Here is a 23173-nt window from a genome sequence, read left to right as displayed (position 1 = left end):
ACTTGGGCAAAACCTAAGAACCTTATTTTTTAAATTGAAAACCTAAAGACTAAATTCAAATCAGATAAAAATTTAGGGACTAAATATGATTTTTTTTTTCCTTAAACATATGAGTAATATTGCTATTTAATATTAGAATGCTATACGATTGTCATACAACTTGAATGACATGGCAATAAAAAACTGCCTTTGAATCAACAAGGGCTTGTTGAAAACAAAAACAAAAAGAAAATAGTGACTAATTTTCACTATCACATACATCATCATGATCGTATACAATCGTATAAAAGTACCCGAAATAGCCTCTCTCACAATACATACACCCCCATTTAAAGTAAGATGCATGTACTTTAATTGTTGGGAGTTTGGTGATACTATATACATATCAACTGTACGTCCTAGAGACACCACACATGGCCCTGTGGTCTCATATATGTCTCCCCATCAAGCTACATATTGATAACTCTCAGCTCTTTCTCTCCTCCAACATCATGATCCGATTCATCCCCCTCGACCTTTTTGTACACAAAACGCTTAGCAACCCACACATAAACGCACAAATTCAAAGCACTCAACCCAGCCAGCACCAAGTAGAAGTAATCAAGGTGTGCGCGGTTGAGATTGTCACCAAGCCACTCTTCACGGCCACCACACCTTGAACTAATCGCCTGAACCACACAAATAACAGCACTGCTAAGGAAAGATCCCACTCCAAAAACACTGAGGTAAAGTGCTGCTCCTAAGCTTCTCATTGACTCCGGCATTTGGTCATAGAACAGCTCTTGTTGCCCAACAAACGTGAACATATCTGCCCAACCACAAAGCATGTATTGTGGTAGCAGCCACCACAGCTTCATTGGAACTATTGCTTTAGGGTTTTCCATGAGATTATGGTGTTTTACAATGCTAATCCTTCTGGCTTCTACTAGAGCTGACACCACCATGATAAGAATGGTTAGAAATAGACCGATGCCTATTCTTTGTAGTGAAGTTATCCCAGATGGGTGTCCTGTGAATTTTCTAGCCCAGGGAACAAGAATTCTGTCATAGATTGGTATGGTGATGAGAATTGTGAGGCCAACAATGGCTTGAAGTGATGCTGGGGAAACGTTGAAATGGGGTCCGATTGATCTGATCATTGTGCTGCCTTGCTTGGTGAACTGGGTTTGGACTTGAGATATGACTATTGGGAACATCAAGCAAGTTAGCCATATGGGTATAAGGCGCAAGACAAGCTTCACTTGTTCCACCTGATTTAAAGAGCATAGCCTCCAAGGATCTCTGGTTTTTCTCATGGTGTCGATGTTGTCAATTATCATTGCCTTGTCCAAAAATCTGCACTTAATTTGTAACGTACTAGTAAGAGAATTAGAAAGAAGAAAGTAACACACGATAAGAATTAAGATCAAGTTCAGGGAAAGGAATAAGAACAAGCAAGCCTATTAGGGCAATAAATTTGTTAATTCTCTACAAAATAGGCAGTATAATAAGTGTCACTCTAGGGATGTGGTATGAATGCTTCCAATAGGAGGCGGTTCATCTGGTGAGTCTATGCGCAGTCCAGTTAGCACTACAGCATAATTAATTAAGGAAGAAATAAATAAATAAATGTGGCATTCTAGAGTCCTTTAATTTCAAAGAAAAACGCTTAAATAATTCCATTACAAACTCATGACATTTAAAAATTAAGCAACCGAACTTAATTGATAAATTTAATTGTTTAGTGACTTTCATGTTAAATTCACATTATAGTAATTAAAAATTATAATAACCCCAACCGCACTCCCTTTTAAATACTCCCTTTATGGCCATAGTCTAAAAGCCTTTCATTCCTTAGGGATGGAAACCAATACATAGACCATTTTGCACTAGCTAGTACATAAGAAAGTAGTGTTAATGGCCTTCATACTAATGAAAACTAAATTAGAAATTTTAATTTTCAAAAGACAGATCGCTCTCTTATAAATTGATAAGGGCGATTCCTAATTTGAATCGAAGTATACATTGCCCTAGCTAGAAGGTGATGAATAATCATAAAAAGTTCAGGGCTACAAGGCAATACCAGTGAACACAAACTGTGGTTTGAGGTGAATTAGCTTGTCAATATATAACTTCATGGCGTTTAAGGGACTTTCCAATTGATCGAATGAAGTAATTAATTAACAGAATACCGTAATGTTATAAATTATATTTTTATCTTATAATTATTCTAAAATGTTGATATGGCAATCTTAGCCAATTTTTAATCCATCCTTACTTAAAAAATAATAAAATCAATGATTAGTTGAGACTACCACATTAGCATTGTACTCTTATATATATAAAGAGAGATATTTGACGAATCTTGTTAAGGATATTATAACTTTTAGCATAAGTTTTTTTATAAATTGACGTGACAGTACTCCAATTGGCATACTATCACATCAGCCATTAAACAATTAAATTTTATTTTGGCTAATGCGGCAATGTCATGTGGATTATCACATCAATTTGTAAGATCACGTGACACTTACATGCGAGCCACTAAACAATTAAATTTAATCATGACTAATATGAAAATGTCATATAATTAAACTGCCACGTCAATTTTTAAACTAGAGGTTATACCCAAACATTTTCCATATTTGACTGAAGCTCGTGATTCATTACCCTGCTTTATCTTTAATACGTTACCACCACAACAAATGCGAAAGAAATAATATGGGGCTCATCTACCAAAGCAAATTTAGTGAACCCTATCAGTTTTCTTTTTCTTTTTTTCATTCTTTGGACCATAGAACAATATGAGTACAGTACCCATTGAAAAGAAACATATATACCTCAATTGATTAGTACGAGCCATAGTCCGAGCCTTAGAGTTACCAGCCCGGTTGGGCCCATCCCTCTCATCTCCTTGAAAAACACCACAACCGCCGCGCGTCTCATTCACGCGCCACTTCCGAGCTGCCGCCACAAGCACCTGCGCCACCGTAGTGAGTGGGCTCCCTAGGGGGCCATGCTTCCTGTACCTCTTCATTCCTAGCAAAAATATTGCTAGTGACACCGCCAATGCTGCTAACAAAATTCCAAATCCTACGGCCCAACCAACATTGTCCTGTATGCATAGATCGAGTATAAACAAGGATTAGAATTTTCTCAAATTTCTTTCATATCACAACAATTGATTTGGATTTCAATGGTAAGTACTGGACCTATCAATTCAAAAACTATGAATAAATAATAAATGTTATATATTACACGTTTTTTTTCACTAGGCTGATTAATTTGGTAGTGCCCTTTGTTAACAAGATTAGGCTTACGGGTGCCATAGTTTTTAAATAAAAAATAAAAAATTGCACCACTGGTCCCTAGCATGTGGTTGACCTAAATTTTTTATTATGATCGACACGTGTCGTCATCTTATTGGTGGTAAAGTGACACCAAATGGAATCAGCCAAATTTTTTAATGGAATTTGACTCCAGATGATGATTTGTAAATTATCCCAACCATAGGAATCTCTGAATTAATTTTGATACCAGAAAGAACGATTTGTAATTTAATTAGGTCAACCACATAGACTAATAATGCAAGTATTCCATGCGAAAGAGAGAAAGCAAAATTAAGTCTAAACCCTTAAAAAGCGTAGATGGATGTAATTTTTTTAAAAGCACATAAGCCTAATCCTTTTCAACAAGAGTCGATCCAATGATTAATTGACATTGTCACGTCATTCCAGTGAGACGGGAGTGGGGTAGGTGGAATTTTTCAAGCCATTTGATGCAAGGAAGTGCTTAAGTTCCGTGGTTTTTTTGTTTTAAATTCTAAGGGATTTTGATCCATTTACTATATATTTAAGTTCCTTACAAACTAAGGTCACGACACTTATCGTATCAACCACAAAACGCGCGAAGTTTTTAAGAAAATTATAGTAAAAGAAGCCAAACAAATGTTTATTTTATACCTCCACGTATATTACGACCAGGATGGCAGAAGTGGAGCCAACTATTATTCCCAAATACCACCAGTTGAAGAATGAGCTCTTGGCCTTCCTATCCTCTTCAGAGTCCTCGTCAAATTGGTCCGCCGCGAAGGTTTGCACGCATGGCTTGTGCCCGCCTTCGCCGACTGTTAATATGTAAAGCGCTGTAAAGAACATTTCTTTACGATAATGCAGAGGAATTACTGAGACCGACAGTGTCAACAAAACCATTCCCTGCAACATATATAAAAGCCACGAACACAAGGCCTTAGATAAACGTACTATATATACATGCACAAACACACCCACGCACACACAAATTAAGCAGAATAGGATTCTTCTAGATTTTAAAATTACGAAATTCAGGCTATTTCAGTCGGCTTGAAAAGGTGCTTACGTTAAGAAGATGGCATATATATGCTTTTTAGGCATGCTTTCAAGGCAGCTTTCTTTACTTTTTCAGAAAAGCTTATCTGAAAACTTTCGCTTACTATATATCTCGAATTTTTCATCATTTTTACGATCATAAACATAACTTAAAAAAAAAATGTAAATTTAATGTATGCATTTTTTAATTTTTTTCAATTTTATCTCTCCTTTAGAATTTTTCATTAAATCATAACCAAAGGCCGGGTATCAAAATTTCTAAAATACCCATAATTTTAAGAAGAAAAAAAAATAAAAAAAAAAAATTGTAAGGAGTTAGGTGTTGGTTAGGATTTAACAGAATTTGTAAAAATACCCATGCGAATCATTGAAAAAAAAAATTTTAAAAAAAAAAAAAGAAGGTATTTTGAAAATTTTGACAGGATTTAACAGAAAATCTTAACGAAATAGTGAAATTGAAAAATTGATACACTAAATTGACATTTTTTAAAATTTAAGATTATGATTGTAAAAGTTGTGAAAAATTAGAGGCCAATGGTAAGTGAAGTTTTCTTAATGTTTTTTCTTCGTAAAACCAAAACATATTGAGAGCACCAACTTGGTGAAAATATATCGAGAAAATTTCACTTACCATCCCTGATGTTATGCCACAAAGTATGTTATCTGTTTAATAGATTGCATTTTACAAGCGGTTCGATTCTAGGAACAGCTTGAATTCCGTAATTTTAGAACGAGATCCTATGTCATAAAGCATGCATGAAGGTTTTGTATGGAAGAAAATGGAAGAGAAACAAGGCGAGAGATTATTGTACCAGAAGATAAATGATGGAGGAGAAAAGGATGGTCTTGAAGCGACCGAGGAAGGAATCAGCAATGAAGGCTCCAAATATCGACAAGACACACGACATACCAACCCACATGTTGACATCTTTTGCCGCTGTAGGAGTCGGCTCGTGGAGTTCGTTTGTGAGGTATGTGATGAGGTTCCCCATCATGCCAAAGAAGGCAAATCGCTCAGCCACCTCAACAACTGCAATCAGAAGATCAAGTGAAAAAGAAGGTCAAAGATGAAGATTATTGATCAAGGAGGTGGCCGGAGGGAGGAGGAGGAGGAGGAGGTTGGCTTACAGATGATGAATATAGCGGCGTTCCAACCACCCTTGGTGGGTTTTTGTTGTGTAGAGACCTTCTTGTCGGTATCTCTATCATGTTGACCATGATTATCAGCCATGACTGGTGCTGCTAAGAGAGTTTACCAGTGGAGAGTTTATGTGAAGATTTGGACTTCAGTACTACAAAAAGTTTGATGGTGCTTCTTGTGCATTTGGGTCTACTTTTATATGTATGAAATTCATTATTATCACTTAATTAATTTCTTCTTTGGAGTTTATTTGGGTACTTCAAACGGTATCTAGTACTATATCTACTATGGTAATTCAGTAAGTTTTTAGCTGTTCTTGGAGTCATTAATTAGACAACTAATACAAATGAATTGAGATTCTAGCAATTCCAAGAATTGTAGGAATTGTAGGAGCTACCATTTCAAAAATTCAGCTAGTTCTTTCAAAACAAATAATCTAGATTAAGTCCCATAAGCCTTAGAAAACAAATAAACAAACTAAAATTGTGACTCGACCACTCCTTAGATGATTAATCACCTCCTTGAAGAGTGGTCGAATGTCGTTTTATCTTTTTAAAGAAGTGTTTAGTCATGAAATGACTACTGGCTAGGGTAATATATATAGGTCATTCTCTGCTACTAAGGGTGGTCACACTTCCTCCCTACACGTTGGGATTAATGTGGCTCCAGAATGATCGTCCCAAGAAGTAGTCGGCCACCCTCACAGGACAAGTCAAAAAGAGAAGGAGCAGGGCAACTTGTCATGTTTCTCATGCTCTCCACCATAGAATTTGACACGTGGGTGCATGTGCTGTATATGTGCCTCTATATCACTGTGTTTAACTTTAGAGTGGTCTCCCTGGTTTGCAGTAAAAAGTAAATACTTCCCTCACAGGTTCAAACCCCCCCTCCCCCCAAGCGTGAAAAGGGTAGATGCATGCAAGAACCTCACTCCCATTTAAAGCATCCTCAAAAGGATGGAAGTTGTTGAAGATTTTTCTGCTTATTACACAAAATGACAAGAGGTATTTATATTCACATTAATTGACATCATGTTCTAATGTTCTTCTAATTCATATTTTCTTTTTTAATAAATGAATGTTTAATATGGTATTAACCACAGGTCTTTGAGTTTACATTCTAATTCTAAGGTTTTTTTTTTTTTCATTTTAGTTAAATATATGACATGTTAGATCTCTCTTATAAAAAAATAAATTAAATCATCACGTAAAGAAGAGTATTAGAATATTAATAAAATTAAAATGTTTAATTACATTCATTAATTATTTCTTATCATTTGTTCTTTGTTAATTGGAAGTGAAAATGAGAACCCACTATTCTTTTTTGGTGGTCTCACTCATCTATCAATTTTCAATGACTTAATAATATGCTCATACATAATGATAAGACATTTTAATCCAGCCTATAGGTCGCCTCTTTCGTGACTCAATCAAAAAGTCGCTACTCATTCGATCCTATACTCAACGAACTGTGCCTGATTTTATGCTCGACGTACTTATAGTGGCTGGCTTTAATACCAAATGATACAAACCTCAAGTACGTAGAACTGATCACCCTTAAAAACCGACTTATAAACTTTTATATATATATAATTAAAATTACACTTAAGCCATATAGAACACTTATATAAGATCATAACATATATAGTCCATAAACATGCATAGTCCGTAAACATGCATATGCATGTTTATAAGAGATACAGAAAACATAAACACCGTTTACTTTCCAATATATATATAATTAAGATTACACCTAAGCCATATAAAACACTTATATAAGATCTTAACACATATAGTCCATAAACATGCATAGTCCATAAACATGCATAGTCCATAAACATGCATATGCATGTTTATAAGAGATACAGAAAACATAAACACCGTTTGCTTTCCAATATCCAATCCAATTAAACAGGGAAGAAAACATATATAAAACGTAACACTTTCTTCATTTAATTGGAGTTTTTGGAATATCACGCATATATCATTTCCATCAAGGTACGTACACATTCAATTACTGCTCCTTTTATGCGTGTATATCATCATCATCCCCTTCAACTTTTTTGTACACAAAACACTTAGCAACCCACACATAAACACACAAATTCAAAGCACTCAACCCAGCCAGCACCAAGTAGAAGTAATCAAGGTGTGCACGGTTAAGATTGTCACCAAGCCATTCTTCGCCACAGCTCGAGCTGATTGCCTCCACAGTCGATATAACAGCACTGCTAACGAAGCTCCCAACGCCTACGACGCTAACGTATCCTGCTGCTCCCAAGCTTCTCATCGACTCCGGCATTTGATCGTAGAACAACTCTTGTAGCCCAACAAATGTGAACACGTCGGACAACCCACACAATATGTATTGTGGAAGCAGCCACCACACGCTCATCGGAACTGTTGCTTTCGGGTTGTCCAAGATGTTGTATTCTTTCGCCACGCCGACCCTTTTGGCCTCTACCAAAGCTGACACCACCATGTTAAGCAATGACAAGAATAGACCGATGCCTATCCTTTGCAGCAAAGTTATACCTGGTATAATAAATTAAAGGATTAAATTTATTTACTTTTATCCTCTTAAACTTTTGGGACTACTTATAATTTAATATGATATCAAAATCAAAGATATTAAATTCAAACATTATCTCCATCATTTACCTTAAAGTTGTACAGGCGGCCGGTGGTTATTATCTCTAACTGCTAATCACATTGCTTTAAGCGGTTATCAATTTTGAACGGTTAGTCGTTATTTATGCTCAAACCGCACCGAAGTAAGTGTTTGTCAAGTATGGGCCTATTTTGTTGTTTCGTGCCTCTTTTTATGATATGTTTTAGGTGGTTTTAGGACTGTTTTAAGCCTATTTTATTGTTTTGGTACAAAACCCTTAACCAAAACGACGTCATTTTACTGACAACTTGAGTTATTAACCGCATCTATATAAAATATACCCTACTGCTGCTAATCGCACCACCCAAGCGGTTAGTTGGAAAAAGCCAACCATCAACTCATGCAGTTAGCAATTATTAAGTTAAATGACCATCCTTTTATAATATTGTACATCTTAATTCAGGAAAATGTTAGATTTACAACACCAATACAACAACTGTACAACAACCCCTCACATGAGGGTGGGTCCCACACACTGGAGTTCACCCTCATATGAGGGGTTGTTGTACACTTATTGTGATGGTGTAGTACAAGAATCAAATCCCCTTAATTCATCACTTATTTTAATTAAATATTGTAACATGTTGGGGCCGAGGTTGAGACGAGTGATGATCATTTAACCATATATACCTGATAGGTGACCGGTGAATCTTCTAGTTATTGGGACGAAGATTCGGTCGTACACCGGAATGGCGATCATGATAGTGATGCCAAGAAGGGCTTGGAGCGATGCTGCGGGAAGTTGGAAGTGCGGCCCGAGTGATCGGATCATTGTGCTGCCTTGCTTGGTGAAGTAGGTCTGGAAATTGGTTGCCACAACGGCAAACATTAAGGAGGTCAACCATATGGGGATGAGGCGGAGGACGAGCTTCACTTCTTCCACTTGATTTAGTGAGCATAGCCTCCATGGATTTCTGCTTTCTCTTGTTGCATCAATGTTGTCTATGATCGTTGCCTTGTCCAAAAATCTGCACTAGTTTTCATAATATCACATGCATATAATTGTAGAGTAATGCTACATATCATCCCCTTATCTTCTTTTTATCCTCCTAAAATTGATGCAGCTCTTAAAATCACCATTGAATTTATAATAGATCATTATTAGATTTTGATCCAATGGTGATTTTAAGAGCCACATCAATTTTGAGGGAACAAAATGAGGATAAATGGATGATATGTAGCATTACTCATAATAGTAACTAATATCTATTTTTAAATATGGTCGAAAAGTTAAACTCAATTTTCAAATTCAAATATATATATATATATATATATATATATATATATATATATATATATATATATATAGAGAGAGAGAGAGAGAGAGAGAGAGAGAGAGATGTTTAAGGGCTCGATTGAGTGTGCAATTTTTTAAAAAATTATGAATATCGAGAGAATTTATTTTTTGAAATTATGTTTAAATGGTTTAATAATATGAGACAATTTATAAAAAATAAAAAAAGTTGGATAAAATCTTAGTAGAATTTAATATTTAAAAAACAGTACGTATTTGAATTTTTTTCACCCAGACATGCCCTAATCTTCATATTCATTTGATATTAATTAACATGCATGGCATATTTTAAGTAGTCTTTATTTTATTTTATTTAAATAACTGAATAATAAATCACTTAAAACACGTTAAATTAGCAAGTATAAAATGGATAGAAATAGCAGTACTCATATTTTAAGAAAAAAATTCAAATGAGAGCCCCCATGGTTCTTACTCATATTGGTTAGTTAATCGGCTTCTTTACTATCCTAAATTAAAAAATAAAATAAAATAAACACCCTTAAAGTGCCATTATTTTCCTCTAAATTAAGTTGAAAGTATTTTTTTTAATTCAGTCTAATAAACTTTTGTATTTAGAGTATATAATGTAAACATATGTTTTTAATAAAATTAATAAAAATATGTAATTCTTACTTACATTTTTTAAAATACATATAAAACTGACGTATTTATATATATATATATATATATAATAGATTTAAATTTAGATGTAAACTTTTATTTTTCAAATTTATTATTTGACATTGACATGTGTACGTATTGAATGAGAAGTTGAGAACCCACACCGAGCTAGCTACCATAAAGATAAATCATAAATAAGAAGGATCACATTGGGGTCCAGTCCATAGGACCCACATGCAGCGCACTGATTAGAAATGGCACGAACCTCAACTGATCGGTATGGGCCAAAGTCCTAGCCTTGGGTTGACCATCTTCGTAGACCCCACTTCTCTGATCTTCACAACAAACGCGGCTTGTCTTGTCCATGCGCCACTTGCGTGCCGCCGCCACAACCACCTGAGCCACCGAAGTGAAGGGGCTCCCCAGAGGACCCTGCTTCCTGTACCTCTTAATTCCTAGCAGAAATATTGCCAGTGACACCGCCAACGCTGCCGCCAAGGCTCCAAACCCAGCCGCCCAACTGATATTATCCTATATATACACAATGTAACAAAATCAAGACTTTAGACTTAATTTACTGATATTCTTTGCACCCGACCAAAAAAAAAAAAAAACTTAAAATATTTATCTTGATCGGTATAAAATAGGTGTAATAAATAAGTGTTAAAAGTAATATTTATTTTTAAATAATATACTTAATTATCAAATGTGTTTAGAAAATTATTGATAGAAGAAATCAAAAAATTCCATCGGGATAGAGCATGAATGTTGAGGGATCAAACTTAATTTTTATAAGGGTCAAGTCTAATTTTTAGGCTTCCTAGCCCCGATTCCATCCCGGGACACATGCAAGATTTAATAGCTAATATCATATTATTAAGTAAAAAATATTAGATTTAAGTTTTTTATTTTTAAATAATGTTTCAAAGTGTTACATCGATCAAATTAATCTCACTCTAAAGTCAAATCCTAAAAGATCAATTACTCGCAATTATAAGGATTTGGAATGATTTCTGCATCTTTTTTTAAAGAATTTTGTTTTATTCTTTTAATTTTGTGGTCAAATTTATGTTTATATATATATATATATATATATATATATATATATATATATATATATATATATATATATATATATATATATGAAAGTTGAATTAAGATATATATTGAGGTAAAAAAATAATATGGGAATTATGTACCTCGATGTATACTACCGCTAGTGTGGAAGAAGTGGCGCCAACCATTATCCCGGCGTACCACCAGTTGAAGAATGAGCTCTTTGCCTTCTTCTCCTCCGGCAAGTTCTCGTCGAACTGATCGGCCGCAAAGGTTTGCACGCATGGCTTGTGGCCGCCTTCGCCTACAGCTATTATGTAAAGCGCTATGAAAAATATTGCTTTCCGATCATGCAAAGGTAATACCGAAACCGATAGTGTCAACAAAACAATTCCCTGCAACGTACATTAAATTAACAACATTAAAGACTACAAATATATGTCTCGTTTTACTTTGGAACGGCTAAAAATCTCTTGTAATTAGTTGCTCAGGCAACACCCACAAAGAAAACAAGTACTGTAAAATTTACCTGTTACAGACAGCTTACGTACGTTCTTTATATGAAACATGTCCAAATTACATACAATTTAAACAAACAATGTTAAAGAATCCCCCGTTAAAGCCGAGGTAGAAGGGTACACATGTTGTGCTTTAATTAAGTTTAATTATCTATCTTATACTAATTAAACACATGTAAACCATGCAGCCTGCTTTAGATGCTTTACCATACGTAATTATAATCAATGAAGACGTACATGTGAGTCAGTGTGTGTTAACGTTGGTAAATTTCAAAGATCTTTTAACATTTTCTTTTTCTCTCAAAATTATAAGATGAATCATATATAGCATCCAACAACCGAGTGAAGACACCTGTAGAAAAAAACAAACAAAAGAAAAACACAAATAATCACTCGTTTTCATTATATATATATAATATATAAAATCTGACTGGGTTTTGTATGCAATATATAGCTAGCCAGAAGCTGTCAGCACTGACTTCATGCAACCGCGAGGCCCTCATGATTAGGGAATTAGGACGACAATTTGTGTTTCGGTGTTAGATTTCGATCGTGTGAAAAAATGAATATATATATATATATATATATAACAGAATTTTTCGCCTTAAATATCGTGTTTATGTTCGGATCGTCTCGAATCATCATGAATATAAAATGAAATTATATATCAAAATTCATGTGGTTGCTTGCTGTGCGGTATAGTTGTGACCGAATGGCGGCCGCCTTTCGGTCTCTACTGATCTCTCAAATTCCATGTCTCTTTTTCAAGTCGGTTCCTCCATAACCAACATGCTTACACAAGAAAAAGACCGAGCGATATTGCTTAGAGCTAGCATTGAGAGTTTCGATCAAGTCAGTCAACGTTAGCGATGCTATACGTTCTAAAGATATTATCGTTGTAATCGGGCGTTGCCTTCAGTTTACAAGTAATTGAGATAAGTTTTTTTGCTAGGGTATCTTGCTGATGATGAAAAAGAAAGAAGAAAAACGCCGTGTGCATGGGATATGAAAGATTTAAGAACTTATATATATATACCGTGCAGTAAATGATGGAGGCGACAAGGATGGTCCTGAACCGGCCGAGGAAGGAGTCGGCGGTGAAGGCTCCAAGTACGGGGAAGAGATAAGAGACGCCGACCCAAGTGTTCACAATCTTCACCGCCGTGGAGGTGGGCTCGTGGAGTTCATCTGTGAGGTACGTGAGGAGGTTGCTAGCCAGCCCACAGAAAGCAAATCGCTCCGCCACTTCAACGACTGCAAACACATAATAATAAAACGAAGTAAAGAAACTATATATATATATATATATATAGTAGCTGATCATGAGTTCTAAGAAGAAATGAAGAGAGGAGGCCAGGAGGTTGGTGGCCCCGGCCGGCAGCTTACAGATGATGAAAATGGCGGCGTCCCATCCACCTTTGGAAGGTTTTCGTTGGGTGAAGTACTCCTCTTTGCCATCTTCAAGGCTTCTATCAATCATTTCTGGTGCTAGGTGCAAAATAATGGACTTGGTAGGTGCAAAATAATGGACTTGATTGGTTTGTTTGATTGATGAAAATGTGTGGGCACTCTTGAGCTTTTGGGGCCTTTATATACCCGAAATTCTCTCCAAGGGCATCTAGGTACTTTAACTTCTTTTCTTTTCTTTTCTTTTTTTTTTTTTTTTTTCCCTAAATCAGCTTTAACATGATTCACTTAGCATCAACTTATTATTGTATTGACCAACAAAGATCTATAAATTAGTGCTACTTCATGGAATTATAGGATTTTTTTCATTTTACATGAAATGAAAAAGAATTATTTCATGGTTTAAATTAAATTTTAGTGTATATAATGGTATATAAATTAATATTTTAAATAAAGTGACATTATATATGCATTATTTACAAACAAAAAAAAAAAAAAAAGTAGCTAGTGTGAGTTATGAGTGCTTAGGAAAGCGAGCATATATACTTTATCATGAGGCCAACAAATGCATTACTTTTATTCTACACGCAATTCGAAGCATGCAGTAGATCTTTGTAAAAAATATTATTTCGAGGCTCTTTGTTTTTTAAAGAACTTGAGTGGAAAAGGTGGCCTGAGCAGAATATTCTTCCATGTTTATGAACAGTTAAGTTTGATAAATCACAATTTATGAGCTCGGTAGTATTAAAGTAAAATTTTTGATTTTGAATTTGAACTTTGTTTTTATTTTTTATATTAATTAAATATTTTATAGGTTAGATTACACTTACTAAGAAATCATTTGAACCCACATAATTAGTGACCAAGCCCAAAGTCCTTCAAGCGATTAGAACTTAACAACCAATTTTCTTAGCATTTGGTCGCACAATTCACTTGTATCCAAAAATCGCACCGATCAACGGACCACCAATCGATGGTTACAGCGATCGAGGGAATAACCCTTGATTCCATCTCTTGTGATAGCCATTATTTGTCACCACCAATGAAACGTCTATAAGTGGGGCTTGGTGCGTTCAAATCATCCTCCCTTAAGTCACAAAAACGTCAGGGAAAGTACATGTCACGTTAGTCCAAGTAGACCTCGAGCCCATCCAAAACCTTATGCACAGATTACAAAAATCTTCCCTTATAGACACGTGGCATGTAGTCATATCCAAGGTTGTATCACCTTCTCAATTTCAAAATTTGTGAGACGAAGGAATCAACCCCCTTTGCAATCCAGATATTATATAAAGGGGAGGCACCAATGTAAGAAACACAACGAAAATTTCGTACTTTTATGCTGATAAAAAAATAAAGTATGCTAACTTAAGCATCAGAGTATCTTCGGCTCCAACCAGAGATCCTCTGACGATTTTTCCTGCTTCTTAGAAAAAAGTCAACCGTATTCAAGTGAAGTTTCGTTTTAGCCTCGTCATCTGATATCTTTGGTGGTCTAAACTCTTCATGGAAAAGGGTCCTAGAAATTGCCCCAACACACATGTAAAATAAAGTATTAAAATATTAATTAAATTAATTATTTTCTATCAACTCAAATTTCTAGAATAAATAGTGATTTAATAAAAGTTTATATATCTTATTTGTTTTGATTTAATTAGAATCCAATTAATAAGTTACAATATTATAAACTATTATGAACTCAACTCATAATCATGCAATAGTTCAAAAACTTAATTCACACATATGATCACAATCCACTTATGAGTTAATGAAGTTGAAGAGTCGAGCATAACAAAAAGGTCAACATAAAAGAGATCATGATATCTTCTCTTTTTTTTTAAGAGACGCAATACATGTAGGCCTCTCACAAATTTAATAGTTAATTCGCAAAAAAAAATTGTAAGTAGATGTACAGCGAAAATATATTAGATGGATTTTTTTTTTTTTTTTTATGATAGGTTAAAAACATTGCTAGTAGATTTTACTTTACCTAGTTTATGCGGATTCTTTATAATTTATTTATTCTTTAACGAGATAAAAGGGAATATTAGAGATTGAAAAATATAAATTTGGTGAGCATTGTAGCAGTAGCTCATCAAATTTTGTTTCAAATTGTTAAGCCGGATGCAGCTTCTTTTACCCTCACTTTAACATCCCGATTAACCAAAATAACAACTGACTAGCGGGGTGTAAATGATCAAAGACATTTAAATATTGGTTCTTTTCAAAGGCTCTTAAATGGTACGTGGGTTTTCTTGATATCAATGGCGGTTTTGTACCTAACTTTGCAGTAACAAACAAAAATTCAGGTTTCTCACTCTCACTCTCACTCAATCAAAGGTGGTTCACTCATTTATACTTCTAGACATCTTTTTCTGTTTGAATTGATTAAAGCATCTTGTTTACTGATCTCACTCTCACTCAATCAAAGGTGGTTGACTCATTTTTATTTCGAAACATCTGTTTCTCTTTGAATTCAATGAAATTTGAAGCATCCTTGTCCACAGATCGAGTAGTAGTTGGATTAATTAAGCTTTTCTTTTTATATACAAAATGACAAAAACTATTAAAGATGATGATGCTTAATTCTTTCTTATTTCCATTTTAACATACAATGCTAGCTAATTGAAGAAGGAAAATGGTGATAGTAAAGTGAGGCAACTTGTTGACCACGAATTTCTTTCTTGTTTCACAGATTATCTTTCGTCTTTTATTTTATTATTTTCAGTCATTTTCTCCAAAAATGGTTTTTGTTTTTAAGTTGCTATTTGTTTCATGAAAAAAATATATATATAGAAAACATATTCTTCAACGTTAAATCGTCACTTATCCCAAAAAGCTTAAGTTGATTTGAATGATTTAATTAATATTCTAATACTCTTCCTCACGTGTGGGATATATAAAACTCTTCCTTAATAAGTGAGGTCCAACACGTAGATAAATTAGAGGTGAATGACTGATACAATATTCGAATTTATGACATTTATTTTGATATCATATTAAATCAGCAATTATCCTAAAATTTAGGTCAATAGAAAATGATTGATTTTAACCATTTAATTAGTATTCTAAGACTCAAACATTTCAATTTCTTAACTTTTAGTTATAATGTTATATTGCTATCTACGTTATGGAATAAGATCCTCTAAATTTCGAGTAAAATTGAGATAATTTATTTTGCAGTCAATATTTTATTTTGTTGCATCTAAGTATGTATATGGAATAGCGTTATTTAAAATTTTTATATAACATGATAACATATACACCATTAAATTTGTTAAATATAATATGGACGATGAAATTGATCCATATAAGATATAACACTTCAAGAATTTTAAAAATTCTTGATTAATGATAATAGGAAATATATATCCTTGGATAACAAAGGCATTATTGCTCGCTAGTCATAACAACACGCATTATCTTCCTCCAATTAGATTTTATTCTCCATGAAATAAATAATAGAATCTTCTTACTATTTAGTTTTGAACAAAAAAAAAAAAACTATGGTTTAGATTCTTAGAAGGTATGAAACTTGGGGCTACAAAGTCAGAGGTTCTTCAATCCACTATTCCACTCTTCCACCAGGAAACAGTGTGAACCCACAGAAAAAAATTTCAGGGTTAGAGAAACCAGATGGAGTTGGCATTGGAAAATTACTGTATAAACCTTTTCAATGTTAAAATATTAATTAATCGATTAAGCTCATCTCTTCCGATCTTATCAATTTAAATTTTTGAAATAAGTGATAATTTAATATGATATCAGAGTAGAATTATTGAATTCGAACATTGTCTTCATCATTTACCTTTTATTTCAATTAAATATTTTACGTGTTAGACTTTCTAAAATAAGCATTGGTTTAACACTCAAAATTTTCAAACTTAAATAGAGTCCAATTTGAGTAAATTGCTTCCAATTTAGGCGGTGAGAGAGCCTAAAAATCTTGAATTAATCCTTGACTCATTGTTAAAAAAAAAATGTTCAGCTTATAATTCTTAACAATTTGTCGATACGTGTCGGTGTGATTGAAGGGTGTTAGAAAACAAATTATGTGCTTACACATGTAAAAGAGTTGAAGTTTTAGCATTACTCTTTTCGGATTTGGCTTGTGTCCAATTTTAATTGTAATCGGACCCATTTGGAATTGATGCTCATGTTTGATAACAAGAAACAAGACTCATATTCCAATCTCAACGAGCCTCAAACCAAATCTACAATTTCTTATATGATTTCCTAAGGTTTATGTTCAAAAATAAAATTGCTACTTAATTATTTGAACTGGAAAGAGAGAACATAGAAATCTAGAGTTTGCATTTTCTCGCACTATCGACATGAACACATAACAATTTTATAAATTGAATTAAACAAAGTTTCTTGTCATTCAAAAAAGAGAAATGCTACATAAACTCTTAACTGCACACTCTCATATGCATACTCCTTGAATTTTGAATCCAATAATAATTTTTACTGTCGCGTTATGAAATATGAACTTTCAAGTAAAGATAGCATTTTTCGAGATAAAAACCAAAATAAAACCAAAGACAAAAATTCATCTTTCACTAAACCCTAGAACCAGTCTGTACTCCAGTCTGCCCATAAATAGAAGAGCAACCACGGACAAGTATCCTATGTAACCCACAATGTGCTTTATTGCCATGCCATATGAAATAACCTATTATGTGTTTTGGTAGTTTACCTCTCACTCTAGCATGAGAAGCCTATGTCTAATTAGCAAATCTTATTCCATCATGGCCCATCTATTAACCATGATCAACAAAATATTAATCATGATAAACTTCAACCTTTCATTCAATAACCGACCAAAACATACACCTATAAAACCAACAAGTGAATGAACCCAATCTGGCCTGCATGTATCCAAAGCACAAAGCCCAAGAGGGAATAAGATCTTCATTTCAAATGAAATGAAGAGAATCCAGTGAATGTATTCAAGAGGGGTAAGATAGTCTAAAAAAATAAAATAACCATCTTACCCCTCCTAAATGAACTAACTGTCTCCTCTCAATTTCATTTGAAATAAATGAAATAGAGAGAATCCGTTTCCGCCCAAGAGTTATACAAACAAACAAAAAGTTCAATTACAATTACAAACTCCAATTTTTTTTAACAATTAATTGTTACTCAACTGATGTTTAGGTCTTCTGAACTCTATATACACCTTTAACCATTTTTATTGGTAGTTTGGATTCTTGGCATCTTTGCCAAGAATCAATAAGCCCGCGTAATTCATTTGATGCATTGCTTCTGCGTAATTACTTTCTTTTATGTTTATTGTTGGGCTGCCCAACCCTAATTTGTTGTAATTTCCTTTCTTTAAGCCTAAAATTTAGCTTTGGCTTTAGTTTGTAGTTGTTTTTCATGTATCAAAAAAAAAAAAAAAAAAAAAAAAAAAAAAAAAAAAAAAAAAAAACCCTAGTATAATTCCACTACATGTTGTGCATATTATGAGAATATTCCTTATGTTAAAATATTACCATAATTGCGATAGAATATTTTTGACACATTATGGGAATATTCCTTATTCACCTATCACAAGTTTCTTATAAATAAAACGAATAATGCTATAAAGATGACTAGAGTCCTCACAAATTTCATGTGGTGAAAAAAGTTCATTTTGCCTAGCACGCCACTCCACATGCCACTTGTAGTCTCCTTTCGTCGCATGAGCACAGTCTCTTCTTTCAAGCATTTTTCTAGTGTTTTTCTCTGCTCAAGCAACACATTAAACACTTCTTTGACACCTAATGCGTGGATCACAACTTTTTAATGTTTGAGAGGACATTACAAATTAATTGATCAATTGAAGGAGTAACTGTAATTTTCAATACATTAATCATGCATATTCTTCATTTTTATGAGCTAAAAGGATAAGTGGAGGTCAAATATTGACACTTCATATCCTAATCGTTATTGTGATGGGTCATCAAATAAGAGAAGCCAAACGAATTAGTGGGCAATACGAAAAATGATCCCTCAAGATATATAAGAGACATGAGCCTTATGTTCTATAGTCAACGATGGTGAGACTTCAACCCATCACCTCCAATCCATCAAATTATATAGGAATAAGTTTTATCACTAGACAAATATCTTAGACCAATATCTTTCAATAGTTAACCTCCATGCTGAATCCAAAAAAAAAAAAAAAAACCTCCATGCTACATAATGTTTACAGGGTGCCCATCTACCCTTTGTTCGGTGACCAACCAAAACAAATACACCCACAAGAACCAATAGATCAATGAGCCCAATCTAGTAATCTCAGTCCCCAATACCTCAAAACCAGAAACTTTTCATTAAAGCACCCAAAAGTTAAAACCGGGGAAAAAAAAAAAAAAGTTAAACTACAAGGACAAACTCCTATTGTTTAACCCCAAATGAGTGTAATTCCTTCTTGTTTTGCTTTAGTTTTAGGGTTAAATGCGTAATTGCCACAAGTGGTTTACCTATTTATGCCCTGTTTGTTTGGACGTAAAATATTTTCGGGAAAATATTTTATGTATTTTTCGGTGTTTGGTGGAACCGAAAATGATTGTCAACGGAAATCATTTTCAATTTAACCGTAAAAGCTTCTTTAATTTTTGGAAAACGATTTACGGTTTTAAAAATCGTAAATCTTTTTTTTTTTTGGATTTAAATTCTTTATTTTTGAAGGCACATTTGTGGGAATCCGCCTTTGCCGGGCATTGGAGTTTGTTAATAGCCCGAAACTATCGCCAAAAGTCCCCAAATTTTGGTATCCGATTGCCTGATTCCGGCTACGGCAACCGCCGCTGGATTCTGGCAAAACAAGCCAGAATCCGCCGGTGCCGAAATTTGGCGTTGGTCCGTTGGAATTCGGCAACGTTCAGCCACCGTCGCTAGATTCCAGAGACCATGTTCATCCTAAATTGGCCAAAATCTAGCCAGTACGACCGGAATTCAGCCAATTTGCCAAAATCCGACTACATTGTGCCAGATTCCAACCAGTTTGGTTGGAATCCAGTACAAATGGTCAGATTCCGGCCACCTTCACCAGAATCCGGCCAACCCAGATTATAACGAAACTGGCCGAAATCTAGCCATTACTGCCGGATTCCAGTCTTCATCGCCAGAATCCAATGAAAGGGGCCAGAATCCTGCCAGCCAATGACAAAATCTTGTCACTAGTGATTTTTTCGTCGTTAGTGATTTTTTCGTACGAGCCAAACCCTGAAAAATATTTTCAGATAAATTATTTTTTCTGAAAAATAATTTTGTTAAAATATTTTACAATGAAAAACATTTTACGTCGAAACAAACGGAGCATTGTTTAAAAGGTGTATGGGCTTTTTTAAAAATGAGAAAATTGATATATGTACTTGACAAAATTTTCAATTTGATATTTCTATCCATTTACTTTCTAAAAACCTGGTGACTTTTTTTTTTCACATGTATAAAAAGTCATATAAGATCAATAAAATATACATTCAATTGACACTTAACATAAAAAATAACATTAAAAAAAAAAAAAAAAAAAAAAAAAAAAAAAAAGGGTGGCGGAGGGGGTGTTGTGGTTTTGGACTGTTGAATACATTTTTAGGTGAAAGAATAACGGTGAGAGTGGAAAGTTGAGAGAACTTTACCCTTGTGATGTAAAAAGGCTAATCCACTAAGACTAGGCTTTAAAAAGTATTATGTGTGAAAAATTATGTTTTTTAAAGTCTTGGAGACTCTGGAGGCTAGGCCCTATGAATGATAAAAATATGATTTTTCGAAAGTAAGAGATAATGAACAGTGTATCAATTTATTATTGTTCGATATTGATCAATTGATAGTCGAGTACTGTGCTAATTATACTCATCGAACAATCAATGCTCGGGTACTGATATATCGATAACCACCGATCGATTGGCCTTCGAGTGCTGATCTATTGTTATTTGGTCAAAATATTGAAATTTATATGTTTTACAGACTAAAGTTAGGACTACCACTTAGTAAAGCCTACTTATCGTAGGACATCTCATAGACGAATGAAATTGTTTACTATTAATGTTGTGAACTCTAAGTTTCGAGTAAAGATGAATGTATTTGTAAAATGAATGACTATGTGATTTGTAGTTATATGCATTGTTAATAAAATGGAATTGCTTGTATAGCCTAGCCACCATGAGAAAAATAAGTAAAGGGTATGGAGCATGTGAATACTATTTCTATGGGCTTGACATTATGGCTCATTGTTGAGTAGAGTATTATTTACCCTGGATCTGAAAGCTAATGTGATCGGCACAACCACTCAAAGGTAGGGGTGTAAACTCAAAGCGGGTTTTTGGTTATTGGGTAATAACTGGGAACTGGTTTCGGGATCCTTGGTTATTAAATTTCAGTAACCGGAATCGGAATCGGGTACCCCGATTATCCGGACCGAGTACAGTATTGTTCTATACTTTCTCAGTTTCTAGGCAATCAAACAGAGGGTAATCTAACCCCAAATTTTCCTCCCAAACAATCACTATTCAAATATCAAAAAAAAAAAAAAAACAATTAGACAAGTTTTGGATTATTACCATAGATTTAGTGAGAGTAAGTGCGGATCTGTGGGCAGAGAGGGGATCGCCGAATCGGAGCGGAGAGCTTTGGTGAGGAGAGGCAGTGTACTCGATGCAGCGATCGCGTTCATCTTCGTGCTCGTGGCATGCGTCGAGCTCTGTAACAAGTATTTTATCACTAATTTCTTCAGCATTTCCATCACTATACTTAATTCAAACCCAATCACCCGAATTAAACTATAACCTAGAAAGCAAATCAACATAATTTCTCCATTTCATACACGAAATGCAAAGGTAATCTTACAAGCTCTGCGACGCCGCCACCGTCGTCGACGTCTACCAGCTCATCCAGTACGACGTCTCCGGAGTCCCCTTCGGATCTCGCCTCGCCGCCCTCAACCACCACGCCGGCTCTCTGCACTTTTCTCCAGGTGCCAATCTCTTGCACACTGTCTCATCATCCCCGTTGGCGACCTCAACATCTCCTTTGAGGTACGGCTTTTTTAAGTTTTCTTGGGAACTAAAAGAGAAGGAAGAGTTGAAGTGAAGGAGAACGAAGAGGCGAAGAAGAGTCTGGAAACTACCCTTATAGAGAAAAGGGCTTAGGGCAAAAGTTGGAAAGGACCGAAAGGTCTCTATGTAGGCTGGTGTAGCAATAGGGTGTAAAAGGGTTGGGGGCAATTTTTTTTTTTTTTAATATGTTAATGGACCCGGAGTCGGGTACCCGATTATAACCGGGTGTTTTGAAAACCAATACCCGGCTCCAGGTCCGGGTACCCGGTTATTAAAAACCAGGTACCAATCCAGTTTTTCGGTTATTCGAAGCCGTTAGTGCCAGAAACCAATTTTCCGGCCAGTTATAACCTGTTCGGATTTACACCCCTACTCAAAAGGTGGAGTCACACCTTATGACATCATTAGTTTAGTGGATCACTGGGGTCGTATCCAGTCGAACAACTAGTTGTGGCTAGCTATTGTATCTCACTAGGGTATTACTGTACTAGACTTGTACCCATATGTCCCATGGGACATACAAATCTCACTGTAAGCTGGCTATAAGTATGGATAAGCCATAAATGACGATTATGACTATGGAACACATGTGATAATTTGTGTTACTAATATATACATTAATAATATTTTTTACCTTATCTACCTGATGGTTTATAAAAGATTGGGTTCAATGCATATTGACATGTTTAAAAAGTGATTGTTTACCAAGTCATGGAACTCTGAAATAATTATGTTTTACAGCATACCCATTTTAGACAATGGTGCATTGGGGCCCGCCCAGAAGACAAACTACTGATGAATTGGTTCAGCTCCTGATTGGTAGCACTAAGGGTGCTACTTATCTGCATGAACAGCTGAACACTATGAGGAGATTAACAGGGCTTGGCTGGAATTTTTGTACTGGTGTATAGGGTGTTTATCCAGGGTTGTAGAGAATTTTATTATGACACTTTGATAATCCTAGACTTGTTATGTATCCCCTCACATTTAGGCTTGATATGCAAAATTTGGTGACATAGTTATTGCTTAGTCTCTGACCCTCTTGATGAATGTTTTGACAATATTACTAAGTTATG

The 23173-nt window shown here is 34.7% G+C and overlaps 2 protein-coding genes across 2 annotated transcripts; both read right to left on the bottom strand.

The window, feature by feature from the left end:
* Positions 1-449: 449 nt before the first annotated feature.
* On the bottom strand, positions 450-5577 carry LOC133879244 (protein NRT1/ PTR FAMILY 5.4-like). Its single transcript, XM_062317773.1, has 5 exons — positions 5475-5577; positions 5159-5376; positions 3942-4193; positions 2820-3094; positions 450-1335 (listed from the first exon to the last, which is right to left on the bottom strand). Exons 1-5 carry the CDS (start codon positions 5575-5577, stop codon positions 450-452), a joined length of 1734 nt encoding a protein of 577 aa, XP_062173757.1.
* Positions 5578-7512: 1935 nt separating this feature from the next.
* LOC133879243 (protein NRT1/ PTR FAMILY 5.4-like) lies at positions 7513-22847 on the bottom strand. The gene is made up of 10 exons (XM_062317772.1): positions 22837-22847; positions 21925-22104; positions 21603-21786; positions 17118-17147; positions 13033-13090; positions 12683-12900; positions 11272-11523; positions 10338-10603; positions 8788-9125; positions 7513-8021 (listed from the first exon to the last, which is right to left on the bottom strand). The coding sequence occupies exons 1-10, from the start codon at positions 22845-22847 to the stop codon at positions 7513-7515; spliced, it is 2046 nt and encodes a 681-aa protein (XP_062173756.1).
* Positions 22848-23173: the final 326 nt, after the last annotated feature.

This window comes from Alnus glutinosa, chromosome 10 (assembly GCF_958979055.1).
Source record: "Alnus glutinosa chromosome 10, dhAlnGlut1.1, whole genome shotgun sequence".
NCBI lineage: Eukaryota > Viridiplantae > Streptophyta > Magnoliopsida > Fagales > Betulaceae > Alnus > Alnus glutinosa.
The sequence above is the reverse complement of the archived record's forward strand: the minus strand, read 5'-3'. Positions and strand labels throughout refer to the sequence as shown.

Coding starts and splice junctions, on each gene's coding strand:
- LOC133879243 (XM_062317772.1), bottom strand. Junction 21,787..21,924: donor ACGTCGTACTGGATGAGCTG/GTAGACGTCGAC, acceptor AATTAAGTATAG/TGATGGAAATGCTGAAGAAA. Junction 12,901..13,032: donor CGCCGCCATTTTCATCATCT/GTAAGCTGCCGG, acceptor ATGTGTTTGCAG/TCGTTGAAGTGGCGGAGCGA.
- LOC133879244 (XM_062317773.1), bottom strand. CDS start 5,577: ATGGCTGATAATCATGGTCAACATGATAGAGATACCGACAAGAAGGTC. Junction 4,194..5,158: donor CCTCCATCATTTATCTTCTG/GTACAATAATCT, acceptor TATATGTTGCAG/GGAATGGTTTTGTTGACACT. Junction 3,095..3,941: donor TGGTCGTAATATACGTGGAG/GTATAAAATAAA, acceptor CTATGCATACAG/GACAATGTTGGTTGGGCCGT.